Source organism: Pyxicephalus adspersus, chromosome 3 (genome assembly GCF_032062135.1).
Source record: "Pyxicephalus adspersus chromosome 3, UCB_Pads_2.0, whole genome shotgun sequence".
NCBI classification, from domain to species: Eukaryota; Metazoa; Chordata; class Amphibia; order Anura; family Pyxicephalidae; genus Pyxicephalus; species Pyxicephalus adspersus.
The window spans coordinates 150,271,761-150,288,153 of NC_092860.1; the positions used below are offsets into that span (position 1 = coordinate 150,271,761).

General features: G+C 37.9%; 1 protein-coding gene across 1 annotated transcript; it reads right to left on the reverse strand.

Moving 5' to 3' along the window:
* Positions 1-70: 70 nt before the first annotated feature.
* On the reverse strand, positions 71-2,734 carry LOC140327846 (homeobox protein notochord-like). Its single transcript, XM_072407156.1, has 3 exons — positions 2,315-2,734; positions 1,779-1,969; positions 71-1,031 (listed from the first exon to the last, which is right to left on the reverse strand). Exons 1-3 carry the CDS (start codon positions 2,691-2,693, stop codon positions 888-890), a joined length of 714 nt encoding a protein of 237 aa, XP_072263257.1. The 5' UTR covers positions 2,694-2,734; the 3' UTR covers positions 71-887.
* Between the last annotated feature and the right edge of the window lie 13,659 nt (positions 2,735-16,393).

The following is a 16,393-nucleotide window of genomic DNA, read 5'->3' on the forward strand; positions in this document are numbered from 1 at the left end:
AAATAGAATACAAAGAGACATTTGTTGTTTTTTTTTTTTTCCTTTTATATTCATGCATTATATTTACATTTATTTACACGTGTATCAAATAAATAAAATACAGTATAAATATAAGTAGACTCTTGGTTCCAGACCTAGAAATTAATCTGCAAAATACAGAATACAGTGCAAATTATAGTAAAAACAGTCTAGACCCAGCCTATGCATGGTGAGAGTGCTATATATATATATAAAAAAAATAACTTAACTCGAAGGGGGATGTGATGGGGAGTAAAAGCCAAAGACACATTGCACTGCAATATGTCAAGGATAAAAAAAAAAATTAAAAACACACCAACTATGAACAAGATTAAAGTTACAGAATCTATACAGTTTCTTGTACTGATATGTATAATATAAGGCACATTCATTTTTTTAAAAAAAATATCTGTACATTTGTCTGATAACACAAAAAACTTTTTTTCTGAGGGTTGAAAAAGTATTTTCCAGTACCATTTTCTTAAATAAAATCCCCAAGGAATTTGCACTGAAGATATAAAATTTTATGGAGGAAAACGCGTGGACAGCCCATAAAACTAGGGACTCATGGAGCCCAAATAATTGCTCCAGTAATTTCCCACATCATGTCCTCCTTGGTCTACAGAAACAACAAGACACCCAAATGATGGGCCGTGTCATATATTGGCCCAGTGGGTCCTGGTCTAAAAATTCCACATTGATGAAGCCTATCACTCACGTACCGAAAGCAGCACAACGATAAGACGTTTCTCAAGGGATAAAATCACCCAGATATTGGATCGTTTACATCCAACTTTTGTATACAGTGCTCTTTTTTTAAGTGAAACACCTCAGATAAATATGAAGTCCAAAGTGCCTAATATTTAACATCAATTGTCGTCATCCGTCTTATTTTCGTCGATAAATTCAGAATCTTCAGAGGAGGTAACACCGAATTGGGACAACTTGGCTTTCTTCTGTTCAGAGCTCTGTTTCCTCCACTTGATACGACGATTCTGGAACCAGACCTTTACCTGAAAAAGGGCAAAATAAAAATATAAGCACAAATCCCACGTGAAAACCAAAAGTTTTACATAGTTTGTCAATCTCTAAAATCAAAAAGACCGATTTGCTAAGCTTGAAAGTGAATATCCTAGCTACAGTAGAAATATGGTTTCAATTTAATGTACAAAAGAGAAAGAAAGTGGCTTTTTATGGCATATCAATACTGTTAGGATCATAAACTACTTTATTTCAAATAATGCAAAGGAAATTAAAACATAGAATTGCTATGCAGTAATGGATATAATCACATAGGGACTGGTAAATTTATAAACAATAAAGCTATTGAGCTTCCTACATTTAGATAATGAAGCTCAATTATCAAGATCATATCAATATGCCATAAATAGCCATTTTCTTTCTCTCCTGTACATATATTATATAACTGGTTTGGCTACTACAAAAGTAGTTATTTTGGGTTTTTCCTTTAGAACATACTCTTTCTTACATTTCTAGAATGTAAGAATACTATTTCTTACATACTGATGTGTATAATCTTGGCAAATTGAACATTTGGTAATTCCACAAAAAGTTTAAAGTAACCAAAATAGTCTAAAAAAAAAAAAAAAAAAAAGAAAGCTTAGCCCAAGCTACCAAGAGTACAGAAGGTCCCTTATCCAGCCATTATTCTTATCCATCCATTAAGCCCAATGGCCCCTAAAACCATACAAACAGTAAAAACATGAATTATTCTTGTTTAAAAAGAATTTTCATCTTACCTGAGTCTCTGAAAGATTCAGAGTAGCCGCCAGGTCGACCCTCTCTGTCCCCACCATGTATTGCTGCTTCAGAAATTCCTTCTCCAACCTCTCCAACTGTTCTGGAGTAAACACAGTCCTGATTCTCTTAATTTTGCAAGGACCAGTTCTCCAAGTTAGATTGCTGAGGGTGTGCTGTGTGTACGCAAATCCTAAAATAGACACAAGAGGGCGCCATGAGCACATGGAAAACTTCCAATACAACACAAAACAGTATAACAATACAAAAGCAAAAATAGATAAAAAAAAAAAACAAGTAAATATTTAAGGCTATAATCGGTGTATAGTTTGCTAACATACAGATTACTAGTGGAATAGTTAAAACTAAGAATATTAAGACTCCTAATTCCACAGGTTGTAAAAACATTATTTTAGAGCTATGATCCACTTAGAAGAACTTTAAAACCTAAAAGACAAAGGTATGATGAGGATCGTAGTTGCCTAAGTGCTGAAAGTAACAGATGTGAATTTGGAGTAGTTTTAGGTTACAATCTTACCTCTATCCTTGCAGAGAGGGTCGGCGCACAGGCAGTTGGATCTGGGCGCTCTGATTTGGGGTTGAGGCTGCATTGGATGTTGCAAAGGGTGCTGCATTGGGTGCTGCATAGGGTGCGCATAGACTGCTGTAGGCTTATAGATCCAAACTGGAGAATAGGGCATGACTCCATAACTGTATCCATAGGGTGCAGGAGAGGAGGTGGGAGCCTGCCAGGTGAGTCTTTCCTGTGGAAGCCCAGGTGTGGAAGGTCTATCCGTATTGGAGAGGATTGAGTCAATGGAGAATGGAACTTTAGGGGCTTCATCGGTCACAGGCATGTTGGAGCTGGACTGATCCAAATGAGCAGGTAATCCTGGAAAAACTGGACCGTGCACCATGTTGATATCTGCGAAGATTAAGCTAAGAACTCTGGATGAGTTTTCTCCAAAGTCTGCTGCTGGAATGATTGCAATGGCAAGACACAGCCCTTTATATCCCCCTGTGCACTGTGAAATGCTAATCCATCATTAGTATGCAAATGGCTGCTGGGGGCACTTTTCTCACCAGCTACCTCTCTGCAAACACAGGCTGAATACTTAGGACAATTTCCTATCTCCACCCCTAAAAAACTGACCTGACTGCTTCCTATACCACAAATTCCTTGATAGATTCATTCATATACCTGACAGTTTATCTGTTCCTTATTACTATAGCCTGGAATCCCCACATTACAGCTTGCACCCCCTGTATCTTCTACAAACATTTACCTCCAGCCTGAACCCCTTTAATATCTCAGGCTGCACCCCCATATCTTCAACATGCTCTATATCTCATTTATTTTCTACAACCCTTTACTATACATTTATTAGTGTACCTCTTTATCTGTCTTTGCCTGAACTCATATCTAGAACAGATTTTTACCATTATTATTAAATAGTATCTATATAGCAGCAACCATACTTCTCAGGCTGCACTCCTTAATCTGCAACAGACCTTAACCCTTCATTTCAAGTTGCACCCATTTATTTTCTACAACAATTTACTATACATTTATTGGTGTACCTCTTTATCTTTTACAGGCTTTTACCTTAATATATATCTTTAGCATACCTATGGTATTTATATAGCACCAACCATACCTCTCAGGCTGCACTCCCTTATCTTTCAGAGCCATTTACTTTACATCCATACCTGCACCCCTTTATCTGTCAGAGCCATTTACTTTACATCTATACCTGCACCTCTTTAACTTTCATACCCATTTATTACATTTATGCCTGCACCCCTTTATACAGTCCTTGGAACCCTTTACTTTACTCTCCCCTTACATTTAGCTTTGCAGCTTTTCACCTTGCACCCCAATCTGAAACACAATCTCCATTTACAATTTGCACCCCATATACCAGGCTGTACATTTTCACCTTTCAGCAGAGTTTGATATCCCTTGCATGTCTTACACAATTTAGCTCCCAGTCTTACTTTGAGTATTTTTCTTATATACACCATGACTATGAAATCTTTGCAGCCCAAATTCTTGTATTATTTTATGCCCAAACCTTGACTGAGCAGGACATTTCCACATTATTTAGTTACACAGTAAATTAGATTGAAAAAGACAATTCCCTTAAGTTCAACTACTAGGGAAATAAACATTTCCTAGATAAAAACCCAATAGACATTCAGATAAAATGTGCAATAGAAACAATATAAAATGTGTAAGTATTATTAATAAACACTTGTTAACCCTTTCATGCCCTCTGCATTTCCGCTACCAACTAAGCCTTGATCCCCATAATCTTTTAATCCTTGTATCGCTTTATACCCCAAACTTTTCCACATTCAGATAATAAAATATGCAATGAAACAATATGAATTGTGTGAGTGTTATAAAAACTTTGCATTCCTGCAAACCATTTATTTATAACACTTTATAAACCCCAGACCAGTGAGGTGTATAAAATGGCAATTGTAACAAATTCATGATCTGAAAAACATAGTTGTTACTTGATAAAAGATGAAATTGTATCTACAATATAACCCTCACCCTGTTCAGAGAGATCAGTGAGCAGCATGCATGTGAGCCAGCACCCCTAGCTAACTCTCTCTGAGACTTGTAATTAAACTTACAATTAAACATAATTATTTTAATGATAAATTCTTCCCAGCAGCAAACATATCCAACCTGACAAAGAGATCAGATCTCTGGGGAACCTGAGACCGAGAGAAAAACAGGCACAGCAAAATACTTCACTGGGATAATTAGGTGGAAAATGTGGGCAGAGCAAGGCATTGCCATTATAATTCATCATTATTATTCCCAATTCTGATTACCTGATGGTAATTTATCATTGATTTGTCAGCCTTTCTGATTATTTCCGAAGTGCTTTACTACTCAGAATTTAAAGGATTTTAATTCTATATGTGTAACCTGCAATAAAATCTAAAATTATTATCAGCTGCAGGTTTTATTACAGGGAGATAACGTGGGGAATAATTAGCCTGCAGCAAGTCATCTATTTATTTAGTTGATTGTATTAAAATAAATAAAACAAATCTACAACAACTTCTTTATGTGTTTGTTTTGTTTTTGTTGTTATGTTTTTGGAAATCAAACTTCTGCCATCTATCAATCTATCTAAAGATAAACTTTTTTTTATTATGATATATATATATATATATATATATATATAACACACAGGGTGAACCAAAAGTAGGTGGACAGCAGTGCTTTTGTATTGTTTTATTGTATACAATAAAATGTAATTGTAAATGTAATATTTGTTTATCAAAATTATTTTAATTAAAAATTTAAAAATGTATTAGTATTAGTCAATATAATTGTATATATAATCTCAAAATAAATCTTATCACCCTATATATATATCATAATAGAAACGTTTTTACACAAATATTTAGTGCTTACATTTTTATTTGCGTAATAAACATAAAAGAAATGAAAACAAAAGAAAATTGTAGAAAGAAAAAGTACCGGTAAAATATATTTTTCTATTTACAGTCAAATGGTTTATATTTTATTTAAAACGTAAAATTTTATTTAATTTTTTTTGTATTTGTTTGATATATGTATCTTTTTATTTTTAATGTATAATATTATGACAATGTATTATAATTTATATTATTATGTAGTCTTTTTTACTATGTTATACAAATTTGAGTTATTATCATTTATGCTATATGTTTAAAATACTTTTGAACAATAAAGTGAGTTCATTAATATCAGTTGAAATAAAATGCAAATAAACCCTGAAATAATTGCTAGTAATATAAAGGACAGTAAGCATTCCTTGTGACTTAAGTACATATAAATAAACACAGTAATGTAGCAGCAGTATTCAGGATTTTTATTGAACACGTTGTGGAATGTAAAAAAGACATAAAAATGTAAAGTAAAGCAAAGTCATGTAAATGAGTTGTAATAAAGAAATGTTTTAGGGGCAGATCAATCAGTAGTTGCCGGCTATGATCCAATCAAGTCCTCAGGATAAAGTCTTTGTATGAATGATAATGGGAATATAACGGACCAGGTGAATGTCAGCCGGTTTAGGATGCCTGCAGTGATCACACTTTTGCTGAGCACCGAAACGTACCCCACCCATGGGAAATGCCAGCGTGTCTGAGGAACACAGACCATTCACATGGCTTTCTATAAACAAAGATCCATATTGAAAATAGCCAGTCAAAATGTCAATGGAAATAAAATTCAGTGTTAACAATGTCATTGTAATGATAATGGCTTAATTACCCCTCTGGTGCAAAGTATTAATCTATGGGGCAATGCATAACTGAACTGCAGTCACTCCAGTTTTTGATGAAGGAGCTGACATTCTAATGCACCCCCATCATACTGTGTCCCTGGCTTACATAGGAGATAGGTACTGTAGGTTTGTTCTTAAAGAGGAATTAAACTAAAAACTGCAAAAAAAAAAAAAAATACACTTACCTTTAATTTTGCAGGGCAGTCTGATCCATCCGGGGGTGTCTTGCATCAAGTCCCGCGTCGCCTCAGCATCCGTCCCGTTCCGGGCACCGCCATCGTCGTCTCTTCTTACGGGTTCTTCTATGTCACCTGACCCATGTACGAGATCCGGTGATGTACGATGGAAAAAAAAACTTGCTGATCTCACTGCGCATGCATCCAAAAATATGGATAGGAGTGCCCAAGAACCTCCCGAGATGCGTGGCGCAGGTATCCCGGGAGGTTTTGCGCTAGGCAATTGAGAATTAGGGGGCAGCGCTGCACGCTTTTGTTTTTATTTTAAAAAGGGTGTCGCACTTATAAAAAAAACCTGAATTTTTACTTTACATATAGGGGTAGTCTATCGTTTTACGTAAAGTGAAATTTCTGAGTTTGGGTACGCTTTAAGTTGTATGGAAGTCGGAACAGGTACATTATTTTAATAAATGCAATTAGGACAGATGTTTATCTTATATTATTAGGCAGCGTGGTGTCAGTTACTGGATAAACTCCTCATTGTGAGTTATTCACAAACAAAGTAAAACTTTATGAAGCCTAGACATTTAACTTCTGGAGCAAGCTGGGCTTTCATATGCAATAAGAAACAACTGCAGGGTTGTCTTTGTCATTAAAGAGTTACAAGAGCTTGTAGAACAGCAAAAGATTTCTTCTGCAGGCAATGCAAATCGCCCCTTAATATACACCTACACCCACAGTCACACACTGTTATTATACATTTACTGTATATAGTTCTGACATATACCACAGTGCTGTACATTGGTGCACACATCAGTTTCTGTATAGAAGCTTACACTCTAGTAACCCTCCACAGTCACACACTATTGGTATATATGTATGTAGCTCTGACATATACCATAGAGCTTAGAAGAACACTAAGCCAGACAAAGCAGTCTTTGGACCAAAGAAGCTTACACTCTAATGTCATCCCTCAATCACATAATCAGACATAAAAATACCACAATGCTGTACAGAGAACACATATATTGAAATACTGTACAGGGAACACTGAGACACGCAAAGCAGTCTCAGCAGCATAGAAGCTTACGCTTTAATGTAGCCCCACAGTCACACACTACTATTAATATTATTATACATGTATATTGCTCCAGCATATACTGTAAAGATGTACAGGGAACACTGAACCAGCAAATGCAGTCTCTGGACCATAGGAGCTAATATTCTAATGACCCCCTTCTACAGTCACACGCTAATATTATACATTTATATGGCTCTGACATATACCGCAGTGCTGTACAGGGAACAATGAGCCAGGCAAAGCCGTCTCTAGACCAGAGGAGCTTACACTCTATTGTCCTTCCCCCACCAGGTCACATATTCTACAATGTGTTTTGCTGTAGGTTGTGAATGTAGGGGTTACAGACATTTTTTCAGCTTATCCCCAATTAATGTTTTGCAACAACCTGAGAAGATCACATGTTTAATTTGTAAGAGACACAAAATAGCCAGGAAATGTCAAAGTTTTCCAATTATAACTATTCTTTAATATTGTAAAATTCCTAATATTTATTTTATTGATGCTGAGTATTAATTAATTGATGCTAGTACTGATGGTATTACATATTTCATTGTAGAGGAATATCCCTGTAAGCCCCTCTATCCAGTGATATGATTAAATATGAGCGCCTTGCCCCTCTTAATATTAATTAGTCCTGGTAATTGGCCACTTTGTTTCCCATTAGCTGTGTGTATTTTTGGTAATGTATTTCACTTGGAAAGCTGCAGAATTTCACTCCCTGGTAATGAATTGGGAAATATAACACCTTGGGGTCAGGATTAGAGGGGGGTCCCCTATCACAGGGGTCTTGGTGACAAGTGACACCCAGCTGTGACTAGTGTCTGCTAGTGTCTGAGGAAGGACAGGGTGACAGTCCACACAGCTGGGACTAATTGCCCGCCTAATCCTCACAAGGTAGTGCCAGTCTGTCTGTGCCAGGTTGACCTGTCTAAGGGGCTGATAAGGACCAGGCCATTCAAAGTGCTTGTCATTGCATCCTACCCTGTGTATCTGGATGGGGATATCCCCCAGCGCCCATAATAAGGAAATCTTTAATGATAGAGAAATATCTCCTATTTGTGACTTCGTTCTGAAAATGGCAATCATGGTGATATGATGACTTTCAAAATTCCCTGACCACTGACCCCCAATGAGTATGCAAGCACTTGACGTCTCCCACTACATTCTTATTGCTGAGTCATTATCATAGCAAAATAAACCTAAAATAAGTTTTGATTTCATCTTCACTTTACTAGCTGCATGCTTGTTTCATTGGAAGCAGAGGACATGCATGACTGCCAACAATTGTCACCAATGACGTCCTTAAAGCAACCTATAACTGAGAAATTAAAGTGTACCTAAACAGAAATTTCACTTTATATGAAAGGGTAGACAACCCTTTTATGGAAGATAAAAATGTAGTTTGTTTAGGTTTTTTTAAGTGAAACACACTTTTTAAAAAAAATAAATCAAGGGTTCAGCACCACCCCCTAATTCTTGATTGCCTAGGCAAAGCCTCCCAGGATACCTACGTCACGCATTCCCAGAGGCTCTTGGGTGCTCGTTCTGAGTATCTTTTGCGAAAAGGGAAAAAAAAATTGTGAAAGGGGGAAAAAAATTGCCAATGTCAGTCATACACCGAAGAAGTCTTTTTGTGAAAAGAGAAAAAATTGCTGATCTCCTACGTCAACCGATCTCGCGCCTGCAACAAGTGATGTGGGAAGAAGAACCAGGAAGACGAGGCAAAAATGGCACTGCCAGCTCGGAGACAGATACAGGACCCAACAATGCTGGACCCGATGGATTACACCTCCGGACTGATCGACTGTGTGGGATTGAAGGTAAGTTTATTGGTTTTTTTTTTGTTTTAGGCACTTTTGGGTTTAGTTTCTAGTAAACTGCTAATTCTTAGGTGCCAAAAGCAATTAAACCTGGCGGGTTTATTTGGGTGATTATTCGTCTTCAAGCCTGTGTACAGATATCACTAGAAAGTTTTTCTCTCTCCTTTTAATATTATTAGACAGTATTTATATACTGTCATATTACTATCATCATATTACCTCAATATCATCATATTACTCTGTACAAAGTGGATAGTCGTGTCACTAACTGTCCCTCTAATGAGCTCACAATCCAACGTCCATAGTCATATGTCATTAGTGACATATTAACCTTGCTGCATGTTTTTTGGAATGTGGAGGAAAACTGGAGTACCCAGAGGAAACCCACGAAGACATGGGGAGAACCTGCAAACTCCATGCAGATAGTGTCCTGGCCGAGATTCAAACCTGGGACCTAGCGTTGCAAAGTCAAGAATGCCAATGTGCTTTTAATTGTAAAAAAAAATAAAAAAAACATTTGTAAGCTCTTCGGGGCAGGGTCCTTTCCTCCTTGGTCACTGTCTGTATCTGTCAGTCATTTGCAACACCTAATATACAGCACTACGTAATATGCTGGCACTATATGTACTGTTTAATATTAATGATAATAATAATAATGAAAAATAATCATGCATCATCCAACGTTATGTTACGCTCTTAATATATCCCCTGAAAAAGACTATCGGCAAAATGCGTTGGGATGAGATGTTTTCTCTTCATGGAATTCACCTAGGTGGGGATGGGGATGCATTACCTTGATTGTTTTGAATGTATTTCGATATGATTTTCTTTGACCACTGATTGTATCCCCCCCCCAAAAAAAACTTTAATTGTTGATTTCTATTAATGATCATGCTCAGACCCATGCATTCACACCTGATGCCAGGTTATCAGTTGACATATTCGTCATGTCTTCACAAATAACATCTGTGGTTAGTACAAGGTCTGGCGATCTTTGTTACTGAGAGCTATGCATGTATGGAAATGTCAATTATGATATTTGGTGAGAACGCTCTTCCATCAGTAATTAATTGTTTGTCCCAACTTTTACCTAGAGCAGCCATTCTCATCTTGGGTTCCATGGCTTCCTTCGGAGCAGTGTTTCCCCAACTTTTTTTTAACATAGAGCAACCCTTTGAACTAACTGGCAGGTTTTGCGGAACCCCTACTATAATATTACATCCACAGCTCACAGTACATTGGGTTAGTGATCAGTGGGAAAAATGCCTCAAGAATGGGATGTCACCCTTACAAATAGCCAAAAAGATCATTGGTGTCAGTGGTAACTGACCTCAGAGGCTCAAACTGCTCGAAGAACCCCTGGCAACCTATGGGGAAACCCTGGTTGAGAAATCCTGCCCCAGAGATTGCTAGGGGTTCCTTGAGCTGATTGACCCCCCAGTTGATGATCCCTCCATAGTTTTGGGGCCAACACCACTTAGTAGAACTAGCTACATGACTCTAATGATGTCTTTTTTTTAAATACTTTTTATTGAAAAGAGCCAGGAAAACATTTAACAATACTGTTTTACAGCTACACCATAGAAACATAAACTTAACATACAGGGCAGTATAAGTTACATACTATCAATTTCTGTACAGATGGTAGTCATGTCTCTGAACAATAAACATTGTTTTAACTCTAGCTAGGTACACTTAAATGAAGTTACGACCCCGAATAGTCATAATGTTTCCTTTCAGTTATTTCCAACATTTTTATTGGTATAGGAGAGACAATGGAATGAAAAATCTATGAACACTTTTAAAGAAGAGGAAAACTAGAAGGTCAGGGGATAGTGGGGGCTGAGGAAGCAAGGAAAGGGAAATGTGGTATACAATGTCTTAGCTGAAAGAAAATATGTCATTTAGTCAGAACAACGATTATCTGTAAAATAATGTTGTATTGTGTTGGAAAAGATAACTTTATGGTTATATAAGAACAAAGAGTAAGGCTAGGTACACATGAGATATTCTTCTCAACCAATAATAAGCTCAGGGCCGATATCGGAGGAGAATCTGGGAACCAAGGGAAGGTCACACTTGGGAAGGTCGTTAATAGTCTGGACAATTAGGACAGTTTGACCTGAAGGCCAAAGGCATAGTAGGCCTTATGTAAAATTTTAAAGTGCATTTCCCTCCACACCTCACTTAAAATGGTTTTGCGTACAATGGACCAACTAGATTACAGAAAGTCCATGGTCTCCTGGTAGGACATGTTCAGAAAACTGGTCTATCTGGTCTCATGCAAATATGGTCAATTGAAATCAGTATCCCCAATCATCAATAATTAGTAGAGACCAGTAATAGATTGGCAAGCGGGAGAAGTAGCGATCAATATATCGATAGATGGTGGTGGGGACAAAGATATCAGATTGTGTGCAGCTAAATATGTGTGTTTTACTTGTACATAGTAGAGCATACTTAATTTGAACTATAAAATAAATGGTAGAATTCTCTGGTCCTCATCTAACAGATGGGTTAGACTTTTAATACCTTGCCTAGCCCAGAAACAATAGGCTTGCATTTGGGAACCTTGTGGAAAACTAGGGGTGAAATGTAGAGGCATAGCTGGAATGATATGGCAAAAACTTTTATGCAATTTTTTAACTTCTCCCCATGCAATAAGCATGTCTCTGTAAAGCAAAATACTATTTATATATTAGGATGTGCCAATCCACCAGTCCTTGACATGATGCATCAGACATGCCAGATTATATTTCCTTATATCAGGAATATTTAAACCTAGTTGTGCCTTTGGTTGGCTCAATTTATGCCTGGTAATACGTGGAGTTTTACCCTGCCACAAGAAGTAGTTGAAGGCTGATTGGAGTGGACACACATCTTGATGATGTAGATTTTGTAATGGGTACAATAGGCGAGCAAAGCTTATCATTTTTATGAGATGGCATCTACGCATTAGTGATATTAGGAGCATCTTCCAATTAGTAGGTTCTGTTATTACCTTTGTAATAAGTGGGTTGAAGTTTAGGTCAGCGGTCACCAACTGGTTGTTCACAGCTCTGGCCGGTGCGCCCCCCGGTGGGGTCATGGTGACACAAGGCTCTCCGTGCATGCGCAGTCCAGAGCCCGTAAGTTTAGTGGTCCATAGGTCCAACAAGGTTGGTAACTACTGGTTTACGTGGTACATTTCAGACACATTTCGAGTTATATGATGTCTTTGTCAATGTGGTAATCTAACCATGACTAAAAGGGCTTTTTTCACCACTGCCCCCTAACAAGACACATATAACGCATTGTCAATGCAGTGCTCCACAATGCATGGTGACTCAGTTCTGTTCATTGTGGTGTGCTTCATTACAAAGAAAATAGTGTACGCTGTACTGTTTTTGGTACTTTAGGCACTTTAAGCCCCTTAATCTTTGTTGTGTTTAAGTAAACACAATGCACCTTAAAGAATTTCACAAAGCACAAAAACGCACCGCAATGATACTGCATAATTTTGTGTTTTATGTAGGCTACAATGCAGGGTTGCAGTGCACTAAAAGCATTTAAAAGCTTCCCCCACCTACTAGATTGTAAGCTCTTCGGGCAGGGTCCACTCCTCCTGTGTCACTGTCTGTCATTTGCAACCCCTATTTAATGTACAGCGCTGCATAATAATATGTTGGTGCTATATAAATCCTGTTTATTAATAATTATAATAATAATAATAAAAAAAATGAATTAATAATATAGTCACTGAAGCTCATTACATCGTATGTTGTGTTTAAAGGTAGTGCTTTGCATATAACAAAAATGCTTCTTTTGTGTAATTTGATATATAGCATTGCATAGTTAATGTATGAAAATGCAATATGCATTTAATTCGAGTATTATGTCACATGAAATCCCAAAAAATACATGTAAAGCAAACTTAGGAGGTTTCTTGTGTTCTTTGATGTGCTTTATGAAAAATGTGCGCTTTTTAAAGGTGTAAATAAAGCCCTAGGTAGTCCTTTGAATAGATAAAATGGTCAGTCATCAAATGAAGTGGGCATTGGCAGCATCATTTTCGTAACTGCATTCCAGGAGCAAAGTGTTCCTGGGAATTTTAGCATTGGCAGCCGTGCATGGACAGTTATTTCCATGGCCACGCAGTTGTTCGGTATGAGCTGGATGCAGATAACAGAGGCAAATATAAAGCCCTCCTGGCATCACCGCTCCCCATCTTCCAACTGAGTTGTTGGCCCTGGAAGGCAGTTGGAGGTGTGTTGGTAAGGGAGATGGGGGTGGGGGTGGGAGGGATGTCTGGTGGGAATTTGTAGAGTAATTCTTTCTGGTAACCTGTCACTCTTATTAGCGCACCCCCTGCTCCTGAGAGGGAGGAGAGCCATTGAAAAGCATTTCCTGATAACTTTATTAAGAGAATCTCCCTTATTCACATTCCAAAGGCCTGGCCAGGAGATGAAAGTGAGGAGACAGGGTCCCTTCTGCAGATGTCATTGTGCCTGCAGTGAAAGGGCTCCACATAGACACACAAAGCTGTTGGCCACTTCAAAAGGCTCTAATAGATGCTAATGACCAGTATATGGAGTGGGGACTCTTGGAAGGAGAAGAATAGGGACAAATGAGAGAGGACCATACCATTTACAATGCTACCAATGGAAAACTGTACTGTCCCCAGGTCTGCTCTGGGTTGTCAGTGCTTCTTGTATCTAACACCACAGGGAGCTCCCTTGTCCACAGCTGAGACATTTCACACCTAGAGAAGAGGGCATCATGAGGGTGACATCAGTCACTGTGCAATCTGCCAGGAACCTCTTGTGTAACCTATCTAGGTGGCTTCATTCCAAAGTTTTCAGCCCAATTTTTTAGAATGCTTGAGCACCTCTTGTAGAAGGTGGAATTAACTATTGGCCATTTGACCCTTAATGTTAGCACAATGCTTTGCGTTGATGCCCTTACCATGATGTAACTTGTTTTGGTGTTTTTAGGCAGGCATAGTTAGGGCTAGCAGTGAATCTCAATCCACAAAAGAATCTACAACATCTACAGGTATCTACAACATTTTATGCTGCACCATAACGCACAGTTGGAGGTTCATGTATGTGTATGGTGATGTAATGAAACATGTGGGCAGTAATATCCTAGATAGTAATACTTTAATGCTTGAATCAGGCAGGCTTCCAAGGTAGGAAGCAAGGCATCTATATATTCTTGTAGTTAAAGGGAACTAGTAAGCAATGCAAACATAAGAGCTGCCATTGCTGACCTCCTTTACGGATATCTGGCTACAATAGTTCTCAAGACACTTTCCAGGATTAAGTATTTGGATCATAAATTCATAATGATGCCCAAGCGCCCTATATTTGTCCCAGGCTCCTGACTCAGAAATTATTAAAAGTCCTTGAATGAGTATAATAGTCAGCCAACTAGTATTTTCAGTTGGAGATGATTGCAATAGCCCCACTTCCTCATCAAAAGTTTCATATAAAGTCTGTTGCCTCTGCGGCCAATCAATGCCTCTGTGTCACACTATGCTATGGCTCAATGAGTCAAAAGTGAAGTTTTAATAAATGTGTTAATGTGTTTTCTTTTTTTATTCCATGGGAATAGAAAGAAAGAGTCCCTTATCCAGCATGCTTGACAGAAATTCCAACATTACACAAAATGTATGGGAATCTAAGAGCTAATTCAGCCCACAAGGCTTCACTTATAGCTTCATGACACTTGGCCCATTCTTCTGTACATTCTACAATGTGCGTATAGTTGCCAAAAGCAAGCCCAATGTTTTCTTCTTTCCAATACAATCACTAATCAATGAAATGATTTGATCAATCATAGGCAAAGTACACAAGTCAACATGAATCTCCTTGGATCAAGAGCTCCAATTTGTCCTGTGGTTCATCTTATCCCTGCCTGGGCAAAATATTGTACTCATGTGCTATGTTGTGGGACCTTTGACCATGAAATTACAAATCAGGAACTTATTGGGACTGGCCTGAATTGGCAGCAGATCTGCTTACGTGTACTAGCCCTTGAATTCAGGCATCCAGGTCCTCCAATTTTTCCCCCCGTTGTCACATCTAAAGAGGAGCATACAATTTAATTGTAGACTGTAGAGACAGTTAGGGCCCTATCTCCCCATTGTTTGACTTTTTCTAAAAATACTTGTTGTCTGGACGTGTCTGACTTTCATACCCTAAATCCATAGATCCAAAACCTATTAAATGAAAGCCAGAGAGTTGTCAAGACTTCTTACTATTATACTTGTTCTGGGGTTAAACTCTGGTGGCATTGAACGCTACTATGGACCATGCCAGTATGTGTGTTGAAACAGTCATCAGAAGCCAGACAGATGACAACACAGAAAAACATTTGAGAGATGGACAATGGAAGTGTTGTCACTCTCTACCAGGACATATCCAAACCTTCATGTGTTATTTTATTAAAAGTTTCAGGTACAATATTATTGAAGATTACATTTGAGGGAACAATAATATATTTAAGTTTTATTGACAAAATGTTGTAGGTAGAATTTGCCCTAATGGGGTCATTATCTTGTGTTTTCTTATATCTCCTGTATAGGTCATGTCCCATTGATGAATAGATTGCTTCTGATTGGTTGCTCTGGGTTTCTTAAATTTGTATTTCTCTGTTGTCCTTTGCGCTGAATAAACAGGATACATTGTAGCGATTATAAAAGCATTTTTGTAGCTATGGCTAACTAAAATCTTAGTGGCTAGTCTGCATTGCTACATTGTTGATTTTTCCAATGTCTATAAGGTTTAAGCTTCTTTGCCTAAAGGAGGAGTTTTGAGGGCTTTATGTACAGCGGGGATATTACAACAGAGTAGTTGGGATCTGCTGTTCATTGGAGTCTCCTGTTCTCCTTGCTCAGGGAGATTGGTTCTCAGTGGGGTAGATTTAACCATGTAAAGTGATTAACCCTTCCCAGGGCTCAGTCTCTTCTGTGAGAAGGGCTAGGGAAAGCGGGAGGGGGCTAGGATGAGAGGGGCACAATTAATACAAAAATCCTTTTCCTTTTAACTTGTCATCTTGTAAATGTTTGTGTAAGAGGCTTATAGGACAAGGGGCTCTTTTGTGACTTTGATGTCCTAGTAAATCCCTTACAAGCACAATACTATATCAATGCTGACAATTCATTGTGAACTCCAGGGCCTAATTACCTACTATCTATCTATCTATCTATCTATCTATCTATCTATCTATCTATATTAATTATAGATCTTTATTATTTTTGGA